Genomic DNA, 26928 nt, shown 5'->3' with positions numbered 1-26928 from the left:
GCGATACACACGAGCTGGGGACAGCTTTTATCGTGCTGGGTGAAATGGCGAAGCGCGTGATTGGGTGGTGGCCAGTCAACGACAGAATGTGCCGGTTGAGAATCAAGGGCCGATTCTTCAACCTGAGCATTATCAACGTGCACAGCCCGCACATGGAAGCGACGCCGATGACAAGGACGCTTTCTACGAGCTTCTTGACCGCGAGTACAGGAAGTGTCCAAAACACGACGTCAAGATTGTCATCGGCGACTTAAACGCTCAAGTCGGCCAGGAGGAGGAGTTTAGACCGGTTATTGGGAGGTTCAGCGCTCACCAGCAGACGAACGAGAACGGCCTACGACTCATCGATTTCGCTACCTTCCGAAACATGGCCATACGTAGTACCTTCTTCCAGCACACCTCACACCGGGCTTCAACATGCGGGGCACGATCATCAACCGGTCCAACCAGTTCATCTGCTACGCCGACGACATGGACATTGTCGGCAGAACGTTCGAGGATGTGGCCAGGCGGTACACCGAATTGAAGCGGGAAGCGGATAAGGTTGGATTGAAGGTGAATGTTGCGAAGACGAAGTATCTGCTGGCAGGAGGAACCGAGTCCCTTAGAACTCGCATAGGACCGAGCGTGACGATCGACGGCGACGAGTTCGAGGTTGTGGAGGAGTTTGTGTACCTCGGATCGTTGGTGACGTCGGACAACAACTGCAGCAGAGAAATTCGGAGGCGTATCATCACCGGTAGTCGTGCCTACTACGGACTCCACAAGACCTTACGGTCTGGTCACCTTTCCCGGCGTACAAAGTGTACCATGTACGAAACGCTGATAAGACCCGTCGTCCTCTACGGGCACGAGACGTGGACGATGCTCGAGGAGGACCTGCAAGCGCTTGAAGTTTTTGAACGGCGAGTGCTTAGGACGATCTTTGGCGGCGTGCGTGTGAACACTGTATGGAGGAGAAGGATGAACCACGAGCTGGCGCAACTCTACGGCAAGCCAAGTATTCGGAAGGTCGCCAAGGCTGGCCGAATCCGGTGGGCCGGACACGTCGCAAGAATGCCGGACGCGCTGGATGCGCGCCAACCGAACCAGACTATCAATCCGGTCAAGTTGGTGTTTAATTCGGAGCCAGTTGGAACGCGGCGGAGGGGGGCGCAACGTGCGAGGTGGTTAGACCAAGTGGAGGAAGATCTGAGAAGTGTGGGAGTTCCGAGTCGGAATTGGAGAGTAGCAGCAGTTTTTGTATGAAAATAATTCAAACACATTCAATAACTTTGATTTCTGTTAGCATTGATTCATAATCACTGAAAACATTTATTTCTTTCAAAATCGGACCAAGAAATACAACTAATGCAAAAATAATATGGTTAATAACCCTAAAATAAATCTTTATTTAAGGTTAAAAACAACCCATATTTGCAAACTAGCCGATGGCTCAGCACTTTTTACTCTTGCGCGTAAAAAAACAGAAGGCAGCACGATGTTGCGTTCAGAATTATTTTTAACATGTTGAATTAATTCAAAAATATTTGGAGTTTTTGTGTTCTATGCCATTTTGCATTTATATGTTGAATTCTTGCTTGTTTACTTTTTTTTGCCACTCTCGACCTTGTCCAGAGCCAAAACCAAAAACTTACAAAAATATTTCCATCAGACTAATTTAGACGAAAAAGACAAGTATCGCTAATGGTTTCTTCAAAATTTTCAACAATTCATGTCTGATGTTTTTTTTGGCACAACTCATAGAACTGTTTTGATCATATCTAGAGTATTTTTGTAAAAGGTCCTATAAGCTATTGCGTTTCATATGTTTATAAGACCCCTCAAAAAAAAAAAAAAAAAAAAAAACACTTATGAAATGTCTCAAGCCTAATGTGCCAGCCAAACATAGCTGAGCATTCCCCTACCAAAACCGGAAATGGATTTTATTTGTATTTTTTGATTTGGCTTAAACTTTGTGGGGGCCTTCCCTATGACCAAATAAGCTATTTTGCGTCATTGGTTCACCCATACAAGTCTCCATACAATTTTGGCTGCTGTCCATACAAAAATGGTATGTAAATATTCAAACAACTGTAACTTTTGAGTGAATTTTCTGATCAATTTGGTTTCTTCGGCAAAGTTGTAGGTATTGTTGAGGACTTTTGAGAAAAAATAGGTACACGGAAATTTGTTTTGCAGATTTTTTAATCAACTTTTTTTTACTATAACTCAATTTCCCAAAATACGTATTTTTTGATTTTCGAGATCTTTTCGAAAAAAATATTTTGAATTTTTTTAAATCAAGACTAGCGTTTTAAATGGGCGTAACATTCAATGTTTTGCCCTTATAAAATGTTAGTATTGATTTAAAAAAATTAAAATATTTTTTTTCAAAGAGATCGGAAAATTTCACAAATGTTTCATGTATTAACATTGAAAATCGGACCATTAGTTGCTGAGATATGGTCATTAGAAAATGGTGGGTTGTTTTGGTGAGATTAAGAAAATTTCAATTTTCGTGTTTCTTTTTCTTAAAGTGGCTTTATCTCAGCAACCCGAGGTCCAATCTTCAATGTCTCTTAAACAATTTTATAGCAAATTTTCTGAACTCTTCAAAAAAAAAAAAATTTAGAAATGGTCACTCAGGGTCACTATTTTTAAAAATCGAAAAACTGCAAATATTTCTCTAAAATCAAACTTTCGGTGGCTATATCTTGAAAACGGAGCCCTTTATCAAAAAATCTGTAAAGTACTTTTCGATTGCAAATTCAAAAAAATAAAGTCAAATTTGTTTTTGCATGAAACTTCGATTATTTCCAAAAATCACTATTTTTTCAAAAATTCATAACTTGGCGGCAGATTTTTTGACCATGTTTCTCTATGGCTCAAAAGTTGCGGTCCCCTAAAACATATAAAAAATCTCGAAAAACAAAAAATACGTGTTTTGGGAAATTGAGTTTCAGTGTAAAAAAAGTTGATTAAAAAATCTGCAATTTTTTTTTCCGTGTACCTATTTTTTTCTCTCAAAAGTCCTCAACAATACCTACAACTTTGCCGCAGACACCAAATTGATCAGAAAATTAACTCCAAGTTACAGTTGTTTGAATATTTGCATACCATTTTTGTATGGACAGCAGCCAAAATTGTATGGAGACTTGTATGGGTGAATCAATGCCGCAAAATAGCTTATTTGGTCATGTGGAAGCCCCGCACAAAGTTTAAGTCAAATCAAAAAATGCAAAAAAAAGGTCGAAATCGGTCGATTTCGTAAAGAGAGTTGCTCAGCTGTGGGATTCCAAATTTAGAGTTGAATGTTCAAGCCTTTTAAAAAGTTCATAGTTTTGTGACAAACTAAGAGAGCTATGGGCGATGGGGATCAAGTCTCCACACCCCCATTAATAAATATTAACAATGAGTTTTTGCCCTATATATCCAATTAGATGTAAATATTTGATTTTTTAATGCAACAAAGTTCAAATCTAGAGTTTTTTAATAGGTCGTTTGTACCCATAAAACACAATAGCTTACAGGACCTTAAAACAACTCCTAGATTACTAGAATCAATATCTGCGTATCGATTGTGAAAAAATAATTCTTAAATGAAGATTATGTTTAAAGAAGTCAAATCTTTTCAAATATAAACACGTGTGCAGTTTGAAAACCGCGTGGAAAATACTGTCGACCCGGCGTGTCTGCTGAATTTTCCGGAAAATGCTATCCTGAACCAGAAGCGCTTGTATTTTCAGTAACCCAAAAAATAGCCAAGGCGTCGTCCTTTATGTGTCTGCAAAGCATCATCATCGGACGACAAGTCCTCATTGGCATGGGAGATAAGGATATACGGGAGGGTGAGTTGCAAATACGTCGTCAACCGTTTCCACATAACAGGGGGACGTGGAACAGAATTTTAAGCAGAACACATCACCTATGTGCAACATGGGAGCCTTCCAATGAACTCCAGGAAAGAGGAAACCAGGCGCTTTTCAGTCTATGCTACACACAGACACACGGACACGATGCCCCTGGATTGCAGCAGACTTCAGCCTATTTAATAATCACACTGTGCAGAGCAGACAGGCTTTTCCGACAACACACAGCACAATGTTTCAATCTTCTTGGCCTGAACCACTGAGTGTTGAGGGGGGACGAGAAAATCGATAAATTAAAACAAAAACGTCGCACAAATACGAACAAAGTGCGCCATGGAAAACACGCCGCCGGTTGCCACGAATAATGAGAGCAGGAGAAAAGTCTATTGACCTTGGAAGGGCCAAGTTGGACGAGTGCGAGTGTGTGGGTTTTATGCTGTATACAAATACAACATAAGCGCGTTCTGGGCAGAGAATTCGCAACCATAGAGGTGTAGATGTATGAGTGAGTGAACCTGTTTTCCATGCGATTTCTCTGGAATTACGATGGGTTTCTCCATTCTGTAGAGTTATGATGGAGCCATCACTCTCTCTCGCTCTCCTCTCAAAATACTCTCTGTTATGTTGGTAGCACCTGAATTGCATGTTCAAATTATGTGTTCAATGAAATTACAATGAAAAGTATTAATTGAGTAGAATTTTAAATTTATGTTGAATTCAGTCTCATTTTTATGGTGCTTTCAAATAATTGAAACCCTGTGTCAAGAATCTTTTTGACGATGATGTTTTTTTCCTAGAACACACCACAGAAGATGCAGCATCTTCTGGTTACGTTGCTTTTCGAGGGCAGCAACTTCCCTATGTGCACGTCGCATGGATGTACAAAAACCAATAACATAAGATCTAAGGTTAACAAAACAGACAAAGTTGATTGGTATGAGCTGAGAGGTCAATGGATAGTTGAAAGTTTGCAACTAGGAACTAGATTTAGCTTTAGCACACATTACTATAATAGAAAAAATATTGATTTTTATGTTTAGTTGTTAGGACTAGTAAATCATATTGGTGGATACTGTAAAGTATTTACATTAAAAAAAACATTTTTTAAATGTGTACCTAGTTGTTACTTTGTTCAATAATCTTGTCCAATCAAAATACTAAAACTAGCGATTTTGCATTAAATATTACATGTTTCGTACCAAGTTCCAATATTAACAGTTGTGTCAATTCTAAATTATATGAGACTTTCCCAATAAGGTGCACGCAAAAATGAGTTCGCGTAAACGTAAACATGGTTCATGGTTCAAAATTGCACTATGAAAGTTAAACAGTTTCTTTCTGGTTCTCGCTGGCATGAACTCTGTTCACGTTACCGCGAACTCATTTTTTGAGTGTGGTATCATGTCGCATTTCAAAATTAAATAACTCACAAAATTTAGTTAAAACAAGCAACATTAAGACAGTAGTTAAGGACACAAGCAAAAGTATACGTTTAACGAAAATCGACCCTTTCGCAAACAAAAAATCTCAGTCCATCAGCCGATTCTGGCTTTGACTTTTCTAGAGAATTGTGTACTGCTGTTGAAGGTAAAACCCTCTTATTCGATGGTTTGAAGCAGCGAAATGCGCCCGGTAGGATGGGTGCAGCAGACAGACCCCCACACTCCAAGGCTCTCCCTTTTATTTACACAATTTTCGCTGGTTTCACCCTGGACAAAAAAAAAACCTCCAACCACTTGCAGCAACGGCGTCCCTAACGATGGCAGTGGCAGTGAGAGTGCACCGCACCAAGTTCAGTCTACAAGGCAGCAAACGAGGGTGGTTTGTGTACATATTGTGTTGTTGGTTGGTTTAGGGTGGGTGGCAGAAGATAGGTCGATCGGGCACGGGAGTCCTTTCGCCGACAAGTATATTTCCGCAACATTTATGTTATATACTTGCGTTCGCCGACCTTGCAATTGGAAATATACAAACTGACGCCTGCGTAAACGAGACTGTCTGCAAAATTCCTAGCCCAGATTCGAAATAAAAGGAATTGTAGGGTTAGGGAAATGGTACGATTTTCGAGTCTATTTGGGGTGGTAGGGGAATTGCACTACTTTCTCATATTTTCAGGCGCTGTGCGTTTGGTGAGTTTTACGATAATATACATTTTTAAATTATTGATATAAATAACAAGAAGTTAGTAACAATTTGTCACTTTGTACAACAAATTTCAAGAAGCATAAATCAAATTAGTCACAAAATATTTTCGTTTTTTGAATGTTTTTATATCTTTAAAAAACTTATTGAGTCATTGAGTCATAGATCGTTCAAAATATTTATAGCACGCATACATTGTATCAGCATTGTTCGACCCTTTTGAAAGCAATGTGAAAATTGAGTGCCGAATTTTCTAGAGAATACTCATAATTATATAGGAAGTTGCAGACAGCATGGAATGGGTATGTGTCAAAAAAAAAATTTCTTCCATCTATTGCAGTGACGATAAAGGTACAACTACAGTAAAATATGTCAAGCTATTTACCTTGTCGTTCTGGCGTGAGTTCAGTGACGGCACGGTTGATTGTACATGGAAGCTGAACCAGTAGCATAAAAACATTCTGTGGAACCGGGAAATCCTAGGGGAAGTGATGAACTTTTGCTTCACCATTTATATCCCCAGACCAACCAACCCGGGGAATATAGTTCATCAAACATACAGGTGCCCAGTCAGAACACTTGCGTTGAACCCTAGGTTCCAGACAGTTCGGAAGTTGATGTGGAGGGGGTTCTAGACATTGCAACGACAGGAAACGTTATCGACCCACCCTTACTCACTAAATATAATCATTCTGAATTGTTTTTAAGCACGTCAACGAAAAAAATATAGCTGAATATTTATTGTTTAAATTGACTGCCGCATGCAGGCGTCATCTTGATTTATGGAGCAATTGATTTTTTTTTATTTTTTTTTTGTTTATAAACTTTATTTTTTCAACATTGATATTTTATTACTTTTTAAAGATAAAGTTATTATTACTTTTACTTTTTTTTTCAAATGTTTAAAAACTATGGCAACGGAGTAGCAACTGCGTGTGGGCACCTATGCTTATGATTATGCTTATGCTAAATGTTCCAAAACTATGGCAACAACTATGCAGAAGACTCTGAAAAAAATCGATTAGAAGAATTTGAATTTAACACTATCTAAGTGGCTTCAGAATGCAGCGAAGTCAGTTTTTGTCATTCACGCTGCGTGTTTTCTTCTAAAATTTGAATGGATTATGAGTATTTTTTAATCTCATATTTTACGTGTAAAATTAGCCAAAGGTATGGCTTTTTTAAAATCGTTTCTTTTAATTGCTATCACTTCTGAAAGTTTCATGAAGATACTTCATGACACTTTGCGCTTGATTTGCAACTAAAACTTGAAAAAACTTTGAAAAAAGTTTTTAAACGATTCAGAGATATTGTTTATCATATAAATCAAGAGCCACAAATCAAATTATTGAACTGTTTGCAATTCTTGATAATTATCAACACATGTGTTCTTATTAAAGAGCGAGACGTAATATTCATAATTTCAAATTATTCAATTGCTTTAAAACCGTTTCGTGATACTAAATGATACTACTAAACTTTTTTTTTCTCATTCCCATAGGCGATTATGATGTCCTTAACAGTAAGTACTGAAATATATTTTATTATGAAAACAGGAAAATACGGTTGTTAAAATATAAAAAAAATTGTATTCCCATCTTAATTTTTAAATTTTGGCCAACAAATTTGTTCGATCATTTTTTTCATTATTTTTCATAATCAATAACGTCCTCAATATAGTACGTACGGTAATAATCAGCAAACATTATCTGATCTCTTCCTTTTTTGTGACGCTATACTTTAGCCCTCTTAGCTTTTAACATGGCTGTCACACTCGCTCAAACTCCCCACCCCCTGAAGCATAACGTATTTCAGGACCCGATGCCTGATTTTTCTGATTTATTCTTATTGGAATCCCATATAAACTGTAACGGGAATCGCAGGCACCGGGTCCTGACTATTAATGTCCTATTATGCATTGGTGAATATACAAATGTTAACATTGGAACATTTCCCCTATCTGAAGAAATGTAGTATATTCGATGTGCTATAAAAAAAACTTTGACACGTTCAGGTAAGCTTTTTATCTCACCTTTCGCAACATCTGCCATAATACACCACTTTGGAAACATTTCAAAGAAATATTTCATGCCAGGACAGCGCTTGCCCAGAAAAGCTTTTAAGCTAAGCTTTTCAATATCTGCCAAAATATAACACTTTGGAAACATTTCAGCTTTTTCTACCAGAATCTTGCAAAAATGATTCGAAAATTCATGCTAGAATTTCCAATTGGAACTGGTACAGCGACTGGGTGGTGATTGTCCATGGCCCACTGAATGGTGCACGAAGCCATTAAATGTTTGACTCTCCCGGCAAATGTTAAAACAATTTGAACCTGCTCTCGGAAACCATCCGAAGAAGAGAGAGTTGGTTTAAGCCGTGAAAAAAGTTACGCGTCGTTTCTAAATTGATGATGTGTGTTGTTCAATGGCCATTTAGAAGAAATTTTCCGGGAATTCTTGTGAAAAATTCTATAATTCAGTGTTTGAATTGGTCGAAGATTGGTCATTCTCAAAGCGGCCTTGTTTTTTTTCTCACTTTTGCCAAGCCGAGGCCTTTTGCAAGAAGAGAAGTGTTTGTGTTGGTGCTGTTCCGTTATTACTCTCGAAGATCGTCGGCGAGAGTGAAGTGATTAAAAGTGTGTCTGTATATGTTTATTGGTTTGCCGATGACACCGCATACGCGCAAAATTATGGAGGCTCCGCGCGATCAAAGCTGTGAGAAGTGAGTTTGGGGACGGAGGAAACCCCATGCTTTCAGTGGGTGGGAAAAGTAAGAAGCAGGAAAATATCGTAAATATCAAAAGGTCTCGTGTCCCCCTCCGAAGTCGGCACCCCTGTAAGAACCCATTGCATTTGGCCGTTTTAAATATTTTTTAAGTTTGTGACGCCACCTTTTCAAAATCGGATGGAACAATCAGGGGACAAAAATATATATTTTCAAAAACTTAAAATGTTTAATGAATATAGAATTCTTACTGACTTAAACAACTTGAAAGCATTTTCCTGCATTGATAATATTAACCCTCTACAATCCAATCCCTCCTCTAGGCGGGCTTCGATCTAAAAATTCGCCAAAAATCCATTTTCAACAAATTTTTGATCTTTAAAAAGCATTGGAAAGAAGAACTCTTAAAATTGGAGAAAATTTAAGAGTTAGAGGTTTGACTTGTTTCACATAACTTTGACAATGTTTTTAAAAATGTATTTTTTTAAGGGGTCAACTTTGGCAGTTTTTTTTACTAAAATTTCCTATATTTGAGGTAAAAGAAAAGTATGCAGTAATTTTTGTAGTGTTCCTGACTATGCACCTACATCTTTTTTACAATTTAAATATTGATGATGCCATTAAATAGCAGAAAATGTGAAAAACGTGATTGTAAAAACATGAAAAAATAGATAGGCAAAATGTAATGATATGAGGTGGTAGAATGGGTCAAATACTTCCAAAAACAAACACAAAGTAAACAAGATAAATGCAAATTAAAATACTAAAAATAAAACAAGAAAAACATGACACAAGAGAAGTAAAGTTTTTCGTAGAACAAAAGTTGCAAAAAATGACCAAGGGAAAAATAAAAATTTTCGAAAAAAAATAATGGCTAGTAGAGGGTTTAGTATGTTTCAGCTCATTTAAAAATACGACGAAACTGCCTACTTTTATTTACCATTAATAAATAACAGAATGATACCTTTAGCTTTCAGCACTGTAATCGAAAAGTCACATTTTGCAATATTTGACATGAAGTTCCATTCAAAAAGCATTTTTCGGAATTGCAAAAAATGTTGTAAGCTACTTTTTTGCAATTCCGTCGTGGAACTACTTACTTTTCCTGTCATTCTTGAACGACGAAATAGCCTACTTTTCTGTACAAAAAATAACAGAATCGAATAGCAACACTTTTCAAAATAAATGCTGAAAAGTTCTGCTGAAATGGGTGCTGAAAAATTTCACTTTTCAAAATTGTTTTGATTTAATCGATTTATTGACAAAATACATGAAAATTTGACTTAAAATTTCACTCAATGAGTGTTTTTCGGAATTGCGAAAAATGTTGTATAGAACTCGTTGCAAAACTTGTTTTTTCAGCACTCTTCGTATTTATCCAACGCGGTTAACCTCGTTGGATAAATGTACGACTCGTGCTGAACAATCATATTTTTGCAACTTGTTGCATAAACTACTATTTGCAAAGTCTTCTACTTGCAACTTGTTACATAAACTACTATATCGCTTGCGAACAAAAGTTTAGAACATCCCAAGACTAGCAAACATCTGCATCGCCCTCAAAATAGTAGTTTATGCAACAAGTTGCAAAAAGGGGATTTTTTGCAGCACGAGTCGTACATTTATCCAACGAGTTTCACCGAGTTGGATAAATACGAAGAGTGCTGAAAAAATCAAGTTTTGCAACGAGTTCCATGCAACATTTTTTGAAATTCCAAAAAACACACACTGAGTTAAATTTTATGTCAAATTTTCATGTATTTTGTCAATAAATCGTTTAAATCAAAAAATGTTGAAAAGTGTTACTTTTCGAAACAAGTGCTGAAAAGTTCAACTTTTCAGCACCCATTTGAGTGCTGAAAAGTAGAACTTTTCAGCATTTATTTTGAAAAGTGTTGCTATTCGATTCTGTTATTTTTGGTACAGAAAAGTAGGCTATTTCGTCGTTCAAGAATGACAGGAAAAGTAAGTAGTTTCACGACGGAATTGCAAAAATGCTGTTTTCCATCTCAGACCTCAGATTTCTCACTCGGTTTTCGAGACTATTTTGACTTTTCGGGACCTCCAGGTAGGTCGTACTAAGGTCGAAAATTATCTCCTGAATCCGAATATGGTCTTAGATCGTAGAACAAAACCTAACCTAAAAAAAATTTCGACAAAATTTTTTTACAAAAAAAAATCGAAAGTTCCTCCATATATTCCCCCATTACTCAAACCAAATTCAAATCCAATTTGAATGTGGATGTCAAGACAAAATTAATCACGATCACAGTGAGACTCTTCCCATTATGCCTGTGGATGGCCATTACTAATTATGATTCTGGTATACTACAATCAGGACACCCATGGTGCAATAATTGCAGCTTAGTATATTTAGCTAATTCTCATTTGGTATATCATATGTGATTTGTGTTATGGAGATGGTTTTGTAGTTGAAATATGCAATGTATAATATGTTAAACAACAAAAAAGTAACTTTCACACCTTTAAAGACTGATAAATGGAAAGTACGAACGTGTCAATTGCTCAACTATGGAGATTGGCTGAAGAAATGAATGTTTGAGCTTTTGTGTCTTTTTCTTCTGGACACGCAAACACGTGCGAATCAAAGATGTACAATCGAAATAATGTGATAAAAAAATGTATGTGTTTTACATACTTGTTTTCTTCATTTTTATTTTAAAATTGTCCATTGATGTTTGAATGAACTTAAAATTGCCTTTAATCATCTAGACTGTTTCAGGACCAAGTATATTCAGATTGTCTCTTATTTTAACAAACGAAATGGTATTCAAATTATCAGAAAATTCAATATTTTTTCGCACCCCCTGAAGTGAATAGCAAACACAAAGATGAGGTGATGATAAAAATGCCGTTTTAAAACTCAAGTGGATTGATTGAGCAAGTGCTGCGCCGTATAACTACTTAATACAAAAGGGCTATCGCCGAAAAAAAAAAAACAACACATGCTTTCAGGTCTTTATGACAATGGACGAATGTTAACAATATGTTACCATATCATCACATTATAACGATCCCCCCTAATTGATATATTAATGACGCGGCCACTCCTAATGGCTATAATAGCTAAAATGTTTGATTTGATCCAGCCTACGCTGCAGTCTAATGAACACGGTGCAAAATAATTCAAATTATAAGAGGGGAGTTGTTTCGTTTGAGAAATTACTGATACTAATTATTAAAGAGAATAAAAATCAAGCGGATAGCCTTTGGTGATTTTTTTTCTTGATCAAAAAATTTTGGTTTCTTCACTATATTTAGCACAATTGCATCACAGGAAAAACTTCTCAGAAAGATTACACATGCAATCACACAAACAAATGAAACTTGTTTTGATCACTTTGATTTCAAGTCAAAGGCGAATCTTGGGAGTTCAAATTAAATGTGTTGAAAAATGTTTGATCAAGTTTGCAGCAATTTTCTACAATTATATTATTGCTACTGAATCAGTGATAACAGCTATCGCTCAAATTAAATTATTATTAATGTACCTACTCATCACAGCAATTTCTCATTGATAAAAAAGCACACTGATGAGCTGCACTTTCTAGTTTTTTTTTTTTTATTATCCTTTCGGGTCAGGAGAAAGTGTTTTTGTTCTTATTTTCATTCCTGCTCAAAACTGCTTTGCTGATTTGCGCGTGCTTAGCAGTGGTGCCAGCTACTCAGCAATTAGGTTGGCAGGAAGAAACGGTGCTAACCACCTTCCACAATCATACGGCAACAGGCGGCTAGCATCATCCAGAGAGCAGTGTTATCTGGTGGCCTTTCGAGAGAGAACGTATAAAAAGGATCCTGCCAGGCTGATAGGCCAACAATCAAGATACATTCGTTGGCCGATAAACATCGGTATTCCTGTGTTAGGCAAGAGTGATTTTAAGCTTACAAAGAAAAAAAGCAATCTTACAAAGTGACATCATGTCTAAAATCTTCGTTGTCTGTGCTGTGGTTTTCTTGGCCAGCCTGAACTGGACCAGTGCACTTCCAGTTAAGGACCAGGATGTTGAGGATTTGATGTACAAACTGCAACAACTGAAACAGTTGAACGATGGTAAATTGAATATTTTTCATAATATGCAACGGTCGCACATCGCATATCACAAGTGTACGTCTTTGTGAAAGTTGTGAATGTCTCCTAAACACACTTTGTTCTAGTAAGAATTAGGTTTTGTGAAAAGGAAACGTGCAAAAAAAAAAGTAACGACTTGAGTGTACGTAAGCAATCTTCCTGTGACCTACCAACTGTCAAGTGAACTCACGTGTAATCACGACTGCAAAATGACCACAGGCAACAGTGAAGAGCATAATCACCCACTTTCCCGAGACAACCGTCCGTATGTTTTCACAAAGGAATCTCAGAGACCGACAAAAAATGTGCCTTTTTTAATTTCCGTCCCATTGGCCGACACGGCGGTTTCTGTTTGAGACGATGGGACATTCAGTAGCAGAGCCAAATCCCGTTGAAATTTGTTTCCGGATCAATGTCTTTTGCAGATATTTTATGTTGGATTTCTAATGAACTATTGTAAGAAAAAAACGATTTTTTTTAAATTCGGTTGTGTTGAACTTGGTCGAAATTACAAAATAAAGGCTTGACGTTACCGACAAAAGCAATAAGGAGCCTGTGACATCATTTGATTAACTGGAAATACATGCAGCACAGTCATTTAGCAGGCGACACGTTCCATCATTAAGTGTACAAGGGGTCGTTCAAAAATAACACCAATCGTGTGTTTCAAGAAGAAGAAGGAGATAGAGAAAGAGAGAGAGTTTCGATAGTTTGTTATAGCCTTAAAACCTGAATTCAGAAATTAAAGAACATTATTTGCGAACGATCCATAAAACCTAGCTGCACTGAGGAAACATCAATCTGAAAGTTCATCTGTGACTGAATGTATCTCGGACAAATGTTTGAATTTATAGACTTTATGAGTTATTTAATTGATCTCCACGAAAAAATAAAAATAGTTTATTTCGCAGCTGTCTTAATTTTATTTATAAATAGTGTGTTGCTTAAATATTGTATAACTGACTAAAAATTTTAAATATAATTATAAAAGTTTATTTAATTAAATAATTAATTGATTAAATACACAATTTACTCAAAATCTAATATATTTCTCAATATTGAAAATGTATATAATCCTATGATGTGATCATTAATGTCCTGAGAACATTCTATTTTTAAATGAGTATGATATTTTGACAACAGAATTGTCACAACAATAGTACACCTTGGTATGTCTATGTCAGTGAAGCAAATTTATATTTTCGAACATGATTTTAGTTATGGAAATCGTCACGTTAACAGTTTCTAAATATAGGAAATCGAACTTATTTTTTATGAGGAAACCAAATTTCATTAAAATTAATCATTTCAGAAAATCAGTTTTACCCTAAAGCGGCATGCATATCCATCTGTTGATATAATTTTAAATTCTTGAGTTTTGAGCAACTCTCTACGAAATCGGTATTTTTTCTTGCATTTAAATTTTTGTATTTTTAAATAAAACTGAAATATTACGCCCTTTTAAATGTTAGTCATTGTTTAAAAGTTTTGAAAATATTTTTTTCGAAAAGATTGGAAAAATTCACGAATGTTTCATATTTTAACATTGTAAATCGGACCATTTGTTGCTGAGATATCGACATTAGAAAATGGTGTGTTGTTTTGGTGAGACTTAGAAAACATCAATATTCCTGTTTTTAAACCTTTGCCTGGCAATATCTCAGCAACTAAGGGTCGTATCAACAAAGTTCAATAAAGCAAAATATAAAGAATTTTCTCAGCTTTTCAAAAATATTTTTTCCAAAAGTGGGCAAACATGTGCACTAATAAAAAAAAAGAAAAACTGTGACTATTTTCAAAAAAGTCACCTAAAAATAGATTTAACTTGAAAACTTCAAAATTTCAATACAGTACTTTTTGATTGCAAATTTGATTTTACATCGAATAATGAAGTTGAAAAAATTTTGCGACCAATTTTTTTATTTTTTGTAAAAATAAGTATTGATTTAAAAATTTAGAACTCGCTCAAAGATGTTTTGCCCATTCTGGAAATATCTGAAAAGTTGGCATTTGATGTCCTCTAAAACATATCAAAAAATAAAAAAATAAAAATAGTGTTTTTTTTTGCAAATCATGTTTTAGTGACAAAAAGTTAAATAAAAAATCACCAAATTGTTTTTACCATGTATCATTTTTTTTCAATGTAGTCCGTATCCATACCTACAACTTTGCCAAAGACTTGGTGTCCATAAAAAAAATCCTTCAAAAGATAGAGATTTTTGAATTTTCATACATCATTTTTGTATGGACAGCTGTCAAATTTGTATGGAAAATTATATGGACAAACTAATGATGCAAAATGGCTTCTTTGGACATACCGACGGCTCCAAAAAAGTTTCAGTTGGATTAAAATATACAAAAAAAAAAAACGAATGACCGAAATCTGAGAGAACTGCTCTTTTTTTAAAGGTCCAATATATCTTTTTTTTTGGGTGTATTTGAATCCTTCTGAATCAGGACGGAAAATTTGGTGTATTTGATCTTTGCACGAAAAACCTCCACAAGTCCATTTTAATCTTGAATTTCTAATGGATAAAGTAGGACAGAAGCAGAAAAACATTCAAAACCCCAACGATACATTTTCTCAACATGCATTATTTGATGAATTATTAACATCTTGGAAAATTGCAGTACAGAACAGCATGCATAATTGTGCTTGAATATTAAAATTAAACCACTTTCAAAAGCAGTACTATCTTCTTGAGATATTACACGCCAAAAGCAGCGTGCTTGTTAGGGATTGGGTTAGGAATGTAAATGCAAACATAGAAAAACATTATAATTGCGAATTTACCCTCCAGAGGTAAGCAGAAGAAAAGCTGAGAAACACAGTCTTGAAACTGAGATGATTGATCTTCCTGATGTTTGTCAAGCTTCCAACATAGGTACAGAGAAAAGAAAAGTATTTTGTATCTTGTTACAAATGAAGCAGAACAACATTGAGCGGATTTTTGTTGAAATGTTTGACAAATTTGCGAATGCATTGTTTTAGTGAGATCTTCTTACATTTAAATGTTGTTGAACAAGTGATACAGTGTTCTTAAAAGTAATATAGCAAAATAAGCATGCAAATGAATCCACTCAGTTTAACAACAGTTACAGTCATTTTTCACCTTTAATGTTCATTATAAGACCAAACTATACCAATAATACTTTCGGAGATTCATCTCAAAGTATAAAGATTGCCAAAGTAAAATCATCTTTAAAATGTTCAATTCTTTGTCACTTTTGCTACTAAGCATAAATTTGCAACATTATAAAAATAAATATTAAAACGGAAGAAGTAGGGGGTAGCGGTTGGGCGGGTGCCTATCACCCTATCTTGCATACACCAGGAACTAATAACTAGATTTGCCCACCACTTTCGTTGGCTACCAACCACATAAATTGTGGCTCGTTTTACCCTTGATACCATAAAATAAAAATTGTAATCTATTAAGTGCCGCATAATATCGAGGATGGGACCTTCAAACGTAATATTTTACGATGGCTCAACTTAACGGCAGGTCTAAAAGCGTGCGAAAACATTGTTTTTACCTTAGCGAAGGTATTTGTGATAAAAAAGTCAAAAAGTTGCTTAAGAAATTACGACACCATCTGTTGAAGATGCTGTGTGTGTTTGTATAGCTGCGCAAGGTTTAGGGTAAAACTTTTTCTTTTCACAACGGACATTGTATCTGTTGGCATCATTATGTTCATCAGCTCCTTTTTAACAGGGAGATGTTTCGAGACTTGATGTCAAAATTGACTGATTAAAGTAGAAACGGTAGAATGTCTGGCATGTTGCGGAATTTCCCAGCACCTTCCCAGGCCCAAATATTTTTTCATGCTAATTAAGGATACAGCCAGCATTGTCCGTGTGAACGATACGTAAAAGGGATCAATAAAGGACATTTGGTGCAGATCGGCTAGTTGTTATTTCTTCAATTTCTTTCTTCGTTCACGTTTATCGACCTATGGCAGGTTTCAATGCTAGAAAGAATCAAGCTGTGCTGTTTGATGTTGTTTTCATGTACATACATATTTTCTTGGCAGCCGGTTACTTATGCACTTTCAGTTTCAACTGCATAAACATATGCACGAAACAGGCAAAGTGCAGTGCCTTCAAAGAAGCTTCAGTACATTTAAAATTAAAATTTGAATGTTTTGAATTCTAAATATGAAACAATATTGAATTATAAAGTAATAAAAATGATAGTGATGGTATTTGCATTTTACTGGTAAGATTTTTTAAGACATCAGAATTTAAAAAAGTCATCATCGGTATATTAATATTTTTATGTACCAAAATTACTGTTTCGTGTTATGTGATTGTCTCATCATGTTTTGTGATATCTGTGTCATTGAATCATTCACTTGGAGATCGACATGCTTTAAATACCTTAAAGATTAATTTCTACTTTGAATTCTACTCTACGACGATTCTCCAGAGTACCTGTACTTCAACCGAGTGTTGCTCAATGAAGGAGTACCACTGAGTCTGGCTGAAGTAATTCGTCCAAACACGTTCGGCCGAAACCAACGCTCGCTGGATTCAATTGGGGGAGGAAATTTACTGAAACGGTCCCTGGACTCGATTGGAGGCGGAAACCTATTGAAAAAATAATTTTAATCGGATTTTGAGAACTGGAATGCGTGTCAATTCTAAGCTGCTATCATTCATAATTATTTTGTCTGCTATTTTTCAGTGAGTCCAAAGGTTGTGAATGAGTTTCTATTATAAACAAACAGAGTAAATCATCCTTTTCGGGATGGCATAAGTGAAATAAAACGTACACGGTGTAGTGTGAGAGGAGACAAATGAACGTTATGAATAATTATCATACAATTCATATATTTCGTACCCTCAATGAATAAAAAAGAAAAATCTTACATATTTTGTTTCATTCAGTTATGTGAAAAATAGCATTAATCTATTTTATTAATTTAGCTTTTCCGAATACTCAATCAAATCTGAAGAATCAATATGGTGAAAAAGAAGTAAGGTAAATAGATATAATGATAATAAAATTCAATGCGTTTTTTTGTACATTTTGTTGTTAATATTGATTTAAAAAAAGTAATGACACATAATATTTTATTTTTTTCTGAGTTCAAACGAAAACTTTGAAAAATTGCCTCATGATAAGGTACTAAAAATTTGATAAAAGTTCTCAATAAAAAAGGCTTATTTTGTATTTTTATGAAAAGTATTGAAATATTTTAAAGTATCTCTATAAGTATGGTTCTATCCTTTTCTGTTTTTCAAAATTATTTATCATCGTTAGGCCTTGTTTCGATTGAAATAAGACTAACTAAATTGTGATTTTTTCTTCTCTCTAATTGTAAAGCTCGCCAAAACCTAAACGCTCATTGAATAACTCAGACCGTCGCACATTGCTATACAACTATTATGCACGTGGATTGGCTCCGATGTATGATAAGCGTAATTTTGATGAAATCGATAGATACTCAAAGTTTAGCGGTAAAAGAAACATTGACTTTATGGATCAATTTGATAAAGTAAGTCAAGTTAAGCGTAACTTTGATGAAATTGATCGATGGGCTGGTAAGTTATGATGCATTAGTACAAATATATGGGTCATTCCAGGTCAACTGAGTACACTTTTGGACTCGACCTTCACCGATTTGGACCAAACTTGGAGGGAACGTTTATCTACCGATAGTTAACAGAAATCCCAAGTTTGGTGGTGATTGGACCATCCCTCTATTTTTGGCACCGCCCTCTTTTTTGGCGATTTTCTAAAAAACTTTTTTTTCTTTTAATCATAACTTTGCAACTATTTTAGCAAGAGACTTTCTACAGGTTGCATTTTATAGAAAATTGTCCAAGGAATTCGATAAAAATAAAATTTTAACCCTTAAATGCCCACTTATATTATATTTTATCGTTTTAAGTATAAAAATTCAGTTTTGACCAATTGCTTATATTTTTATTTGTTTTATTTTATCACCATCGTGTTCCCCGGACAATTTTACATTATAATCAATGTAGACTTCAAACTAAAATGAACTATTGACGAGATACAGCGATTTTACTGAAAAAAGTTTGATTTTGCGCAGCACTCGGAAGTTCATGGTGTACTTTTCAACAAAAAGGAATGAATCTCGCATAATTCGGTTTTTATATGTGCGAAACTTATTTCGGATTTGAATTCATAGGACAGAGTGCAGTGCAAAATCAAACTTTTTTCAGTAAAATCGCTGTATCTCGCCATTAGTTCATTTTAGTTTGAAGTCTATATTGATTATTATGTAAAATTGTCCGGGGAACACGATGGCGATAAAAAAAAAATAAAAATATAAGCAATTGGTCAAAACTGAATTTTTATACTTAAAACGTTAAAATGTAATATTAGTGGTCATTTAAGGGTTAACATTTTATTTTTATCGAATTCCTTGGACAATTTTCTATAAAATGCAACCTGTAGAAAGTCTTTTGCTCAAATAGTTGCAAAGTTATGATTAAAAGAAAAAAAAGTTTTTTAGAAAATCGCCAAAAAAGAGGGCGGTGCCAAAAATAGAGGGATGGTCCAATCAGCACCAAACTTGGGATTGCTGTTAACTATCGATAGATAAACGTTCCCGCCAAGTTTGGTCCAAATCGGTGAAGGTCGAGTCCAAAAGTGTACTCAGTTGACCTGGAATGACCCATATACATTTAACATATTCTGTTCCTTAGGCTTCAACTCACGGCTGAATCATGACAGAAATATGGTGGACTACGTGAAACGAAACTTCGATGAGATTGATCGGTACGGAAAATTTAACAAACGTCCTTTTCGAGAAGTTGAAGAATTAGGGGGACCTGTTAAGCAAGCTAGCAGCCTGGGTGATGAAATGGCCGTTATCAATGAATATTCGCAGTAAAAGATAATTTTGATATGTTGATCAAAAAGTTAAAAAAAGGAAATGGCAAGAAATACATTCATAGACGCAAATACGTCTTTGTAAGGAGAGACGTAATACAATCAATTAGGCTACTGTTTCAAGTAACATCAGCTAGGACTCCATTTCAGAAGTAAATTACTGTGCAAGACTATTGTACTTTACAGGTAAATTATATCCACTGGATGAATTAAACAAGATAGTTTAGAGATTGTTTATGCTAGAATTCAAAGAAGGTTACTTCTTCTGTAAACTAAACAAATTAATAAAATGAGTAAATTAAACACAAGCAAAAGTTTTTTTCCGCCTAAAATGTTTTGAAGAATTGCGTATTTAAATATTCAAAAAAACTGAGGGTTTTTTTTTTGCTTGGGTCCGGTTTAGCACAAAGTTGTGAGTTCGAAAAAAGAGACAAAATAAAATATTTTTCTAAATTGTGGTCTTTATTAGGTGTTTCAGAAATTAAATATATTTTTTTGATCCTACAATGTTATTTTTTTACTGTTTATTAACTTATATTTTAAGCTTTTTTTAATCTCAATTAAGAATTACGTTTGCTGAATCGAAAAAAAAATGTAACAATCAATTTTAGACTTATTGTTTTGCTACGCTTCTTTATCTTGGCTTATGTTTTTCAAAACAATGAATCTTCCAAAACGTTAATTTATAATACCTAAAACATGTTTGTTGCTGAGAAAAATAATAGAAGACACTTTCAGACTTTTTTAAGTTTTGAATTACCGCGCATACTGCAAAAATGGTGATTTAAATTGATTGTACCGCTTTTTTTTTTACAAATTTTCCATTTAATTCTTCGAAGAATAATGCAGCTTTTATTTTCTTCCATTTCATCGCCATCCTATTGCCTTGACAAGCAAAAACAGAAAACTGAAGTATACATCACTTTATTTTTTCTGACATGGTATGTCAAACTTATGCAAAACTTTGAATATGTTGTTTGCAGCCAGGATATACAGTATTCAAAATGGCCTGTTTTAAAATTATGTATATTAACTAATAAAAATTAGAACTAAGCCAAACCGATTGATACCTATATTTACAAACTTAAAAGTAGACAGAGAAGCTATATTGTCATTTTCCTCCAATTTGAACTAGCGTATCGTCCATTAGATCATCGTCAACGCTATTTCCAGGCATTCCTAGTGGGCTCGGAGCAGGAGATTTCATGATGTGCACAGATACCGATGTTGGAGAGGTAACAGATCCAGATCCCACAGAACTACATGCGGCGGCTGCAGCAGCATTGCTCAAAGCGTTTAAATGATGATTTTTCAATGCCGCCACAAGTTGTTGAGTATTATCAAGCTTGTTGATGAATTGAGCGGCGGCGGCTGCTATAGCTTGTGCTGAAGGTGAGCTCGAAAAGCTGTCCATGGAGTTGTTACCTCCGGTAGCATCGATGAGTTTGTCAGATGAGCTATGGTTCGACATGGTGCTGCTTGGTCTTGTTGGTGGAAGCATAAGATTACTATTGTCTATAGAATCGCTGCTGTTGGAAAAATCCATTGCATGACTCTGAAGTCCCACCGGTGATGGAAAAGGTGGTGGAATTGATATTGTTGGAGTAGGTGGCGTTGATCCTTTACCGTGTTGGGATGGGAATCCATCGTTGCTAGCTTGGTGCTCTAAATTTGGTGATCTTCGAAGTAACATCGCATTGTCGTGTCCGGCAAACATTTTTTGCATGACATTTGGTAGCATTGCAGAATGTAATGGAGAAACATCTCCTGGTAGTTTATTGAAAGGCAAAGAAAAGTCGTTGATTCCAGTTGGTGATTGACTCATATTCTGCAGCGGAGTAGTTGGAGCAGATACTGCTCTCAATTCTTTAATTTTATCCAAGTCATTTCCGCTCGATGCTGACCTTGCCGATAGTTTGGGAATTTGAAATTTGGTATCCAAAGTTTTGACGAATCCCTCCATATTTTGAATGGACGAAGTTATTCCGAGCATTTTCATAACGTTCAATGCATTTGCATTTACAGCTGCATTGGCAGCTGCTTGTGATGCAAGGGTCATAGCATTAGATGAAATCAAAGAAGATGATTTGGAACTATTTCTTGCTTTATCCTTGCTGCTACTACCACTCGAAGAAGAACTTGACCCAGACTTCGATGATGATTTGAGCGATCCACTAGAATTTGACAGTGAACTGGAGGAGTTTGACTTTTGAAATGATGATTTTGTGGATGATCCTGATTTGCTGCTACTGCTTGAAACAGAGGAAAAACTTCCACTGAAACTTTGAGAGCTCTGTAATTTTTTGGAACCTGGTCCACTGGATACTCCCGGCTTTAGACCAGACTTTGAGCTACTTTTTGAGTTTGTAGATGATGAAGAAAGACTGCTTTTTGATCCTTTTTTGTTTTGGATTGTTAACTTCATTCCATCTGAACTTGGCTTTACCAAATATTCGGAGCTTTTTCCATGGACAGGAGAGGTCGTTGACGACAACTGAGTATCCAAAGCAGCAACTGTGTTGGTCAATGAGGATGCTCCTGTTGCTGACGCTGATGAGGAAGTATGACCATGGATGTCTGTGGAAGCACAACATATAATTACATTCATTTTAAAATAAAGGTATTTTTCAGGGAGTCAAAAAAAAGTGAATCTGAATCGAACACCCTCGAAGAATATCGAATCCAGAGGGGAGACGGTCTGAGCAGAGGATTGAACTCCCGATCTACCACTTGCGATAAAAATGGGTCAACTCACTTGAAACCATAGTTGTTGGGCTGGCGCTTGATGATGAGGCAACTTTGTTTGAGCCAGATGATTCCTTTAACGTGAAACCTGCTTGCTGAGCTAGTTCGGGCAATAACATCAATGAGCTTTCATCGCCACTTTGTGCTGATTTGAGCTTATCAATCACAGCGCTGAGAGAGCTTTTCCGGTTCTTCATTGCCTGCTGTAACAGGAGCATGCCGGCCGTTGAAGCAGCTGCCACTGATGAATTTTTGGACATGTCTGATGACGCAAATAAACTGTTGTCAGTATAATCTATGCTGCTGCTTCCAGTACTGCTTCCTCCGCTACTGTTACTATTTATGAGCTCAAGTTGCACTCCAGCACTTAGTGAAGCCCCACAAGTTGCCAAGTCTAACTGTTTCAATTTAACCGCTGGTGTTTTAAGTTTTGGATTAGAGACGGATTTTTTATCACTTCGTTCGCGGTCACGATCTCGATCCCTAGATGAAGAGGAACCACTACTACTGCTGCTCTTGCTCGTGTTTCCCGTGGAAAATACTCCAGAACCTTCATCTTTGCCTGTACTACTTCCTGAGGATGATTTAGAATTTGGAGATCCACCACTAGCAGCAGACTTCAGAGCCGACATGCTTGGCTTTCCACCACCAGAACTACCACCGGAAATATGTTTTGGCGACGAAGTTCCATAGCTTCCCTGATGTTTGGGGCTGCTGTGATGCACTGGTGAGTGCCTCGGACTCGATGAGCTACCACTTTTTGGTGGTACGGGAGAGATAGAAATTCTTCGGCTTCCTCCAGATGGCGATGTTGGCCCATCGGTAGATACATTTTTGGATAGAATTTTATGCGGTGGTCCCATTTGCAGTTGAGATTGATGCTCTTCATGCTTTCGTTTTTTCTTCTTTTCGAGCTTTGCTCTATCCGATTCAGTTTTGCTGTCGCTATTCTTGCGGTTTGAACTGCTACTAGAGCTGCTGCTTCCACTAAGCTTTTATCACTACTGCTATTTTTAGAAGGCCCCGCACAGTTTTCTACCGGTATAGGTGTTATTGTGATTGAAGATGGTATACTGGTGGCTGAAGTCGATAATGGTATAATTTCTATACCAGGTCGTTTATCTAAATTTATGTTACTGAGAACGGAGCTTGAAGACATGTTCTGCTTTCCCACTTCTATCGTCGTAACACTCACAGTCAAATTACTGTCTTCTGGGTTTGACGCCGACGTCTGATTGATTGCTTTAGTGGGTTCTAAACAATCAGTTGTCTCAGAATTTTTGAGAATCGTATCAGGACTTGAGTTAAGACTGTTCATTTTCCTGTAAACTTGTTTCGAAATCCGTCTTCTCCAATACCCAATGCAAACGGTGATGTGGGAGTATGTTTTCCCGATGACGATTTTGATGCTGACGATGATGATACATGTTGTGTTGTTGTTGTTGTTTGATTTCCACCCAAAGAGTTATACGAGTCACTGTTGTTCGACTCGTCACAATCATCATCATCTGCTACATTCACTTCGCTCTTGAGCGATTTTTCCATATTATTACTCTTTGGGCTGTTTCGAAAATCCTCTCCAACACGTCGTTTTTTAGATAGATCTTGGGTTTCATACTTGATCTTCTTAGCATCTACAAACTCTTGATGGCTGGAACCACTTCCGTTAATGCCGGTAGTGTGTTGACCATTCATTCCAAGACCATTGCCACCGCCTCCTCCACCTGGCCCACTCCCACCACCATCATCTGGGCCCATAGGCAAACTAAAATTTACTTCATCGATGCATCCATTTCCTCCAGCATTCGAACTAAGCTTGCCTTTGAATTTGGCTTCAAAGTCCTCTTCCCAAATCTTGATCAATGCTCTCAGTGTAACTGGAATTGACATCGTACGTTGCACGACAATTGATATATGTTTCGAGATGCGCTCATCACTTTCATAACCGTTGCAGAACACACGTACTTGTATTGCCAATGAATTTCTCAAGTCAAACTCTACCATGGCCAAAGATTCGTCGAAAGGATGCTCAAGTGATATCGTGATGTACTGACAGGATAATGCCGTGACTTCAAACACTAAAAGCTGGTCATGATCAGTGGTTCGAGTGTTGGTTGAGCTATTATTTCGAATGCAACTGGAAAGCAGTTGGTTGAACAGCGCTTGTTGTCGCAAAAACACTAATATTTTAGAAACGTGCTGTGGCTCGGTGAATGGAATGCTGCTTACAACGATACCCTGAAATAATTGAACGAAATTAGTTCATGATCTTGTATGCATGAAGATTGCACATTACCTCGAGATTTTTGTTTTCATTCATGTAGTAACAATGATGTTGGTCAGGCAGTGTAACGAACAGTCCCTTAGCGATGTTATTAGCTGCACCGGTTGATGCATATTCAACAATCAATCGTATTAAACTTGACGAATTTTCTAAATCAATAATTCCACTTGAGCTTTCGCCCGTTATGATTTTAATTTGCTTGAACATCTTAACATTTAGGGCCATCGGTTTGTTAAGTTTTAAAACAAAAGTGGCCGGTAACGAAGTAGAGTTGTGCTTTTCTATTGGACTGTAAACTGGAGAATTTCCTTGTTGAACTAGAAGTGGTTGAATCTGCAGCTTATTAGCAGTTGATGCTTCCAAATTGACTGCAACACTGCATCCAATTTTTTCTGACAGTATTAGATCAACATTAAGGGGTTTCATCATTCTTGCTTCTAGATCGAGCAGGTCATAAGGTGTCACGAAATAGGATAGTTTCATTGCATGACCACCTCTTCGCTTTTGAGCAACACCAAGGGGCGACTTTAGAAGTAATGAATGAATGTCATTGAAATGCTGTGTTGACAGTGAGTAAAGATTATATAAATCAGTCTCCAACGCCTGAAGAGCAACGAAAGCATTCAGTTTGATCTTCTTTTCAGCATTCAATTGGTATATCGAAGCAAGACCTTCCAGCTGTGTTGTAAAATCCACAAAATCTCCTCGTTGTAGACAAGAAACAAGTTCACTGCAACTCTGTTGCTTCATTTTACACTCATGATGAACCTTTACATCTTGCACCTTTCCGTTTTGGTCAAGAATGATTTCCAGATAGAACATATCGGAAGAAATAAAAAGACCTGACGTATCCTCACTCAGCTTCAGTCTACAATAAAGATTTTTTTTCCATAATTAGCTGTCGTTTTTGCTTTTTTTTTTAATATGCAAGGTGCACTAACCCGAGTTGCCTTGTCAAACAGTCTAATCGTTCAACTAATCCTTGACGTGAAGTTACTTTAATACAATACTGCATGCTGTCCAATGTTTTTTGCAGATTCGATTTTTCCACGACATCCAATGCATATCGTTTCTCCTACAAGAAAAATATATTTTTTTGAATAAAAGAAATGCAATTTCCTTACACAAAACTTTTCACGCTTCGTACCAGCAAAGACATTCGAACCGTTTTGGACATTTCTGGAAATGACTTGTAATGCGATGATTTGGCCTTACTCCGTAGCCGCTCCATTAAAAGTTCCATCTGCCACGATTCATGTTTATCTCCGATGCCAGCGGCAGTGCCTGGACCAGCTGTTCCTGTCGAGTTCGGCATCTTTGTGGGTCCTCCAACTTTTTGTTCTATTTTTTGTTGCTTCCCGTTAGCAGAGTGCATCATGACACCGCTTGAAGAAGTTGACATTATGATGATGTTTTCTGTGAGTAGACACCTTGAAAAATCAATCCAGATTTTATAATGAAATTCTTGCTTCTCATAATAAAATAATAAGAAAAACTAAAAATGAGAACACACGGTTTTAATTTTCACATTTTTCTGGGATTAGAATTCGAACATAAAGAAATGGTATGACAATAGCCAAGACACGGCATCAAATAGCAGAAAAAAACTAAATGTCTATTTAGAAAGGATAAATATGTAGATTTTTTTTCACTTCGCTTGCCATTTGGTTGGCACCACATTCGATTGAACTTACACTGTAACTGCACTTCCGAGCTTCAAATTATCGAGATAATTTTCAAGAATTAACTAAGCCACATTTTGAAGTGTTAAGCTAATCACATCGTTATTCGAAAGCGGATATTCAACTGAATAGAAGACAACAAACTAAAATCACTTTTCCGTTCGCCATTCATGACATGATGGTTGACGACTCTCACTTCTTTTTTTAGGTAGCTCTTATTCAAGATAATAGAGGTAGCGGTGGTTATGTTATGTTTCGTACAGTTGGTAACACTAAATGCGTTGCAGACTGCATCGGTTTGCCTGTCATACATGGATGTTTAGTTATAGACTGGCTTCGAAGAGCATTTTTTTTTAAATTGCAAACTTATATTTTTTAACCGTCATATTTATGGAATAATCTTAATTATTTTTAGGATTTACATTGATTACCAAAACATGCATCATATTATTCTCTGCCAACTCAAAGAAATCGGAGAAAAGTGTCTTTTGGGATCACGAATAATTTGCAGCCTGACATGGCGATGATTTGGAAATTT

At 36.3% G+C, this 26928-nt stretch overlaps 2 protein-coding genes across 4 annotated transcripts; one reads left to right on the top strand and one right to left on the bottom strand.

Annotated features, from left to right (window-relative positions):
* The first annotated feature begins 12508 nt into the window (after window positions 1–12508).
* Window positions 12509–19987, top strand: LOC6040531. Of its 2 annotated transcripts, XM_038257179.1 has the most exons (4): window positions 12541–12792; window positions 17741–17795; window positions 18141–18358; window positions 19493–19987. In XM_038257179.1, exons 1-4 carry the CDS (start codon window positions 12660–12662, stop codon window positions 19678–19680), a joined length of 594 nt encoding a protein of 197 aa, XP_038113107.1. In that variant the 5' UTR covers window positions 12541–12659; the 3' UTR covers window positions 19681–19987. The 2 variants fall into 2 exon arrangements, with proteins under 2 accessions (XP_001849915.1, XP_038113107.1); XM_001849863.2 differs by lacking the exons at window positions 17741–17795; window positions 18141–18358; window positions 19493–19987 and adding an exon at window positions 17241–17682 and having other exon boundaries at window positions 12509–12792.
* A 133-nt stretch (window positions 19988–20120) lies between these two features.
* On the bottom strand, window positions 20121–26610 carry LOC6040530 (mediator of RNA polymerase II transcription subunit 1). 2 transcript variants are annotated; one of them, XR_005277200.1, is made up of 6 exons: window positions 26403–26610; window positions 25856–26138; window positions 25650–25783; window positions 24721–25576; window positions 22435–24662; window positions 20121–22256 (listed from the first exon to the last, which is right to left on the bottom strand). XR_005277200.1 is itself a non-coding variant. In XM_001849862.2 (2 exons), exons 1-2 carry the CDS (start codon window positions 23285–23287, stop codon window positions 20791–20793), a joined length of 2319 nt encoding a protein of 772 aa, XP_001849914.2. In that variant the 5' UTR covers window positions 23288–23732; the 3' UTR covers window positions 20121–20790. The 2 variants fall into 2 exon arrangements, 1 of the variants encoding a protein (XP_001849914.2); XM_001849862.2 differs by lacking the exons at window positions 24721–25576; window positions 25650–25783; window positions 25856–26138; window positions 26403–26610 and having other exon boundaries at window positions 22435–23732.
* Window positions 26611–26928: the final 318 nt, after the last annotated feature.

Source organism: Culex quinquefasciatus, chromosome 2 (genome assembly GCF_015732765.1).
Source record: "Culex quinquefasciatus strain JHB chromosome 2, VPISU_Cqui_1.0_pri_paternal, whole genome shotgun sequence".
NCBI lineage: Eukaryota > Metazoa > Arthropoda > Insecta > Diptera > Culicidae > Culex > Culex quinquefasciatus.
This window is presented reverse-complemented; position numbering and strand designations above follow the sequence as displayed.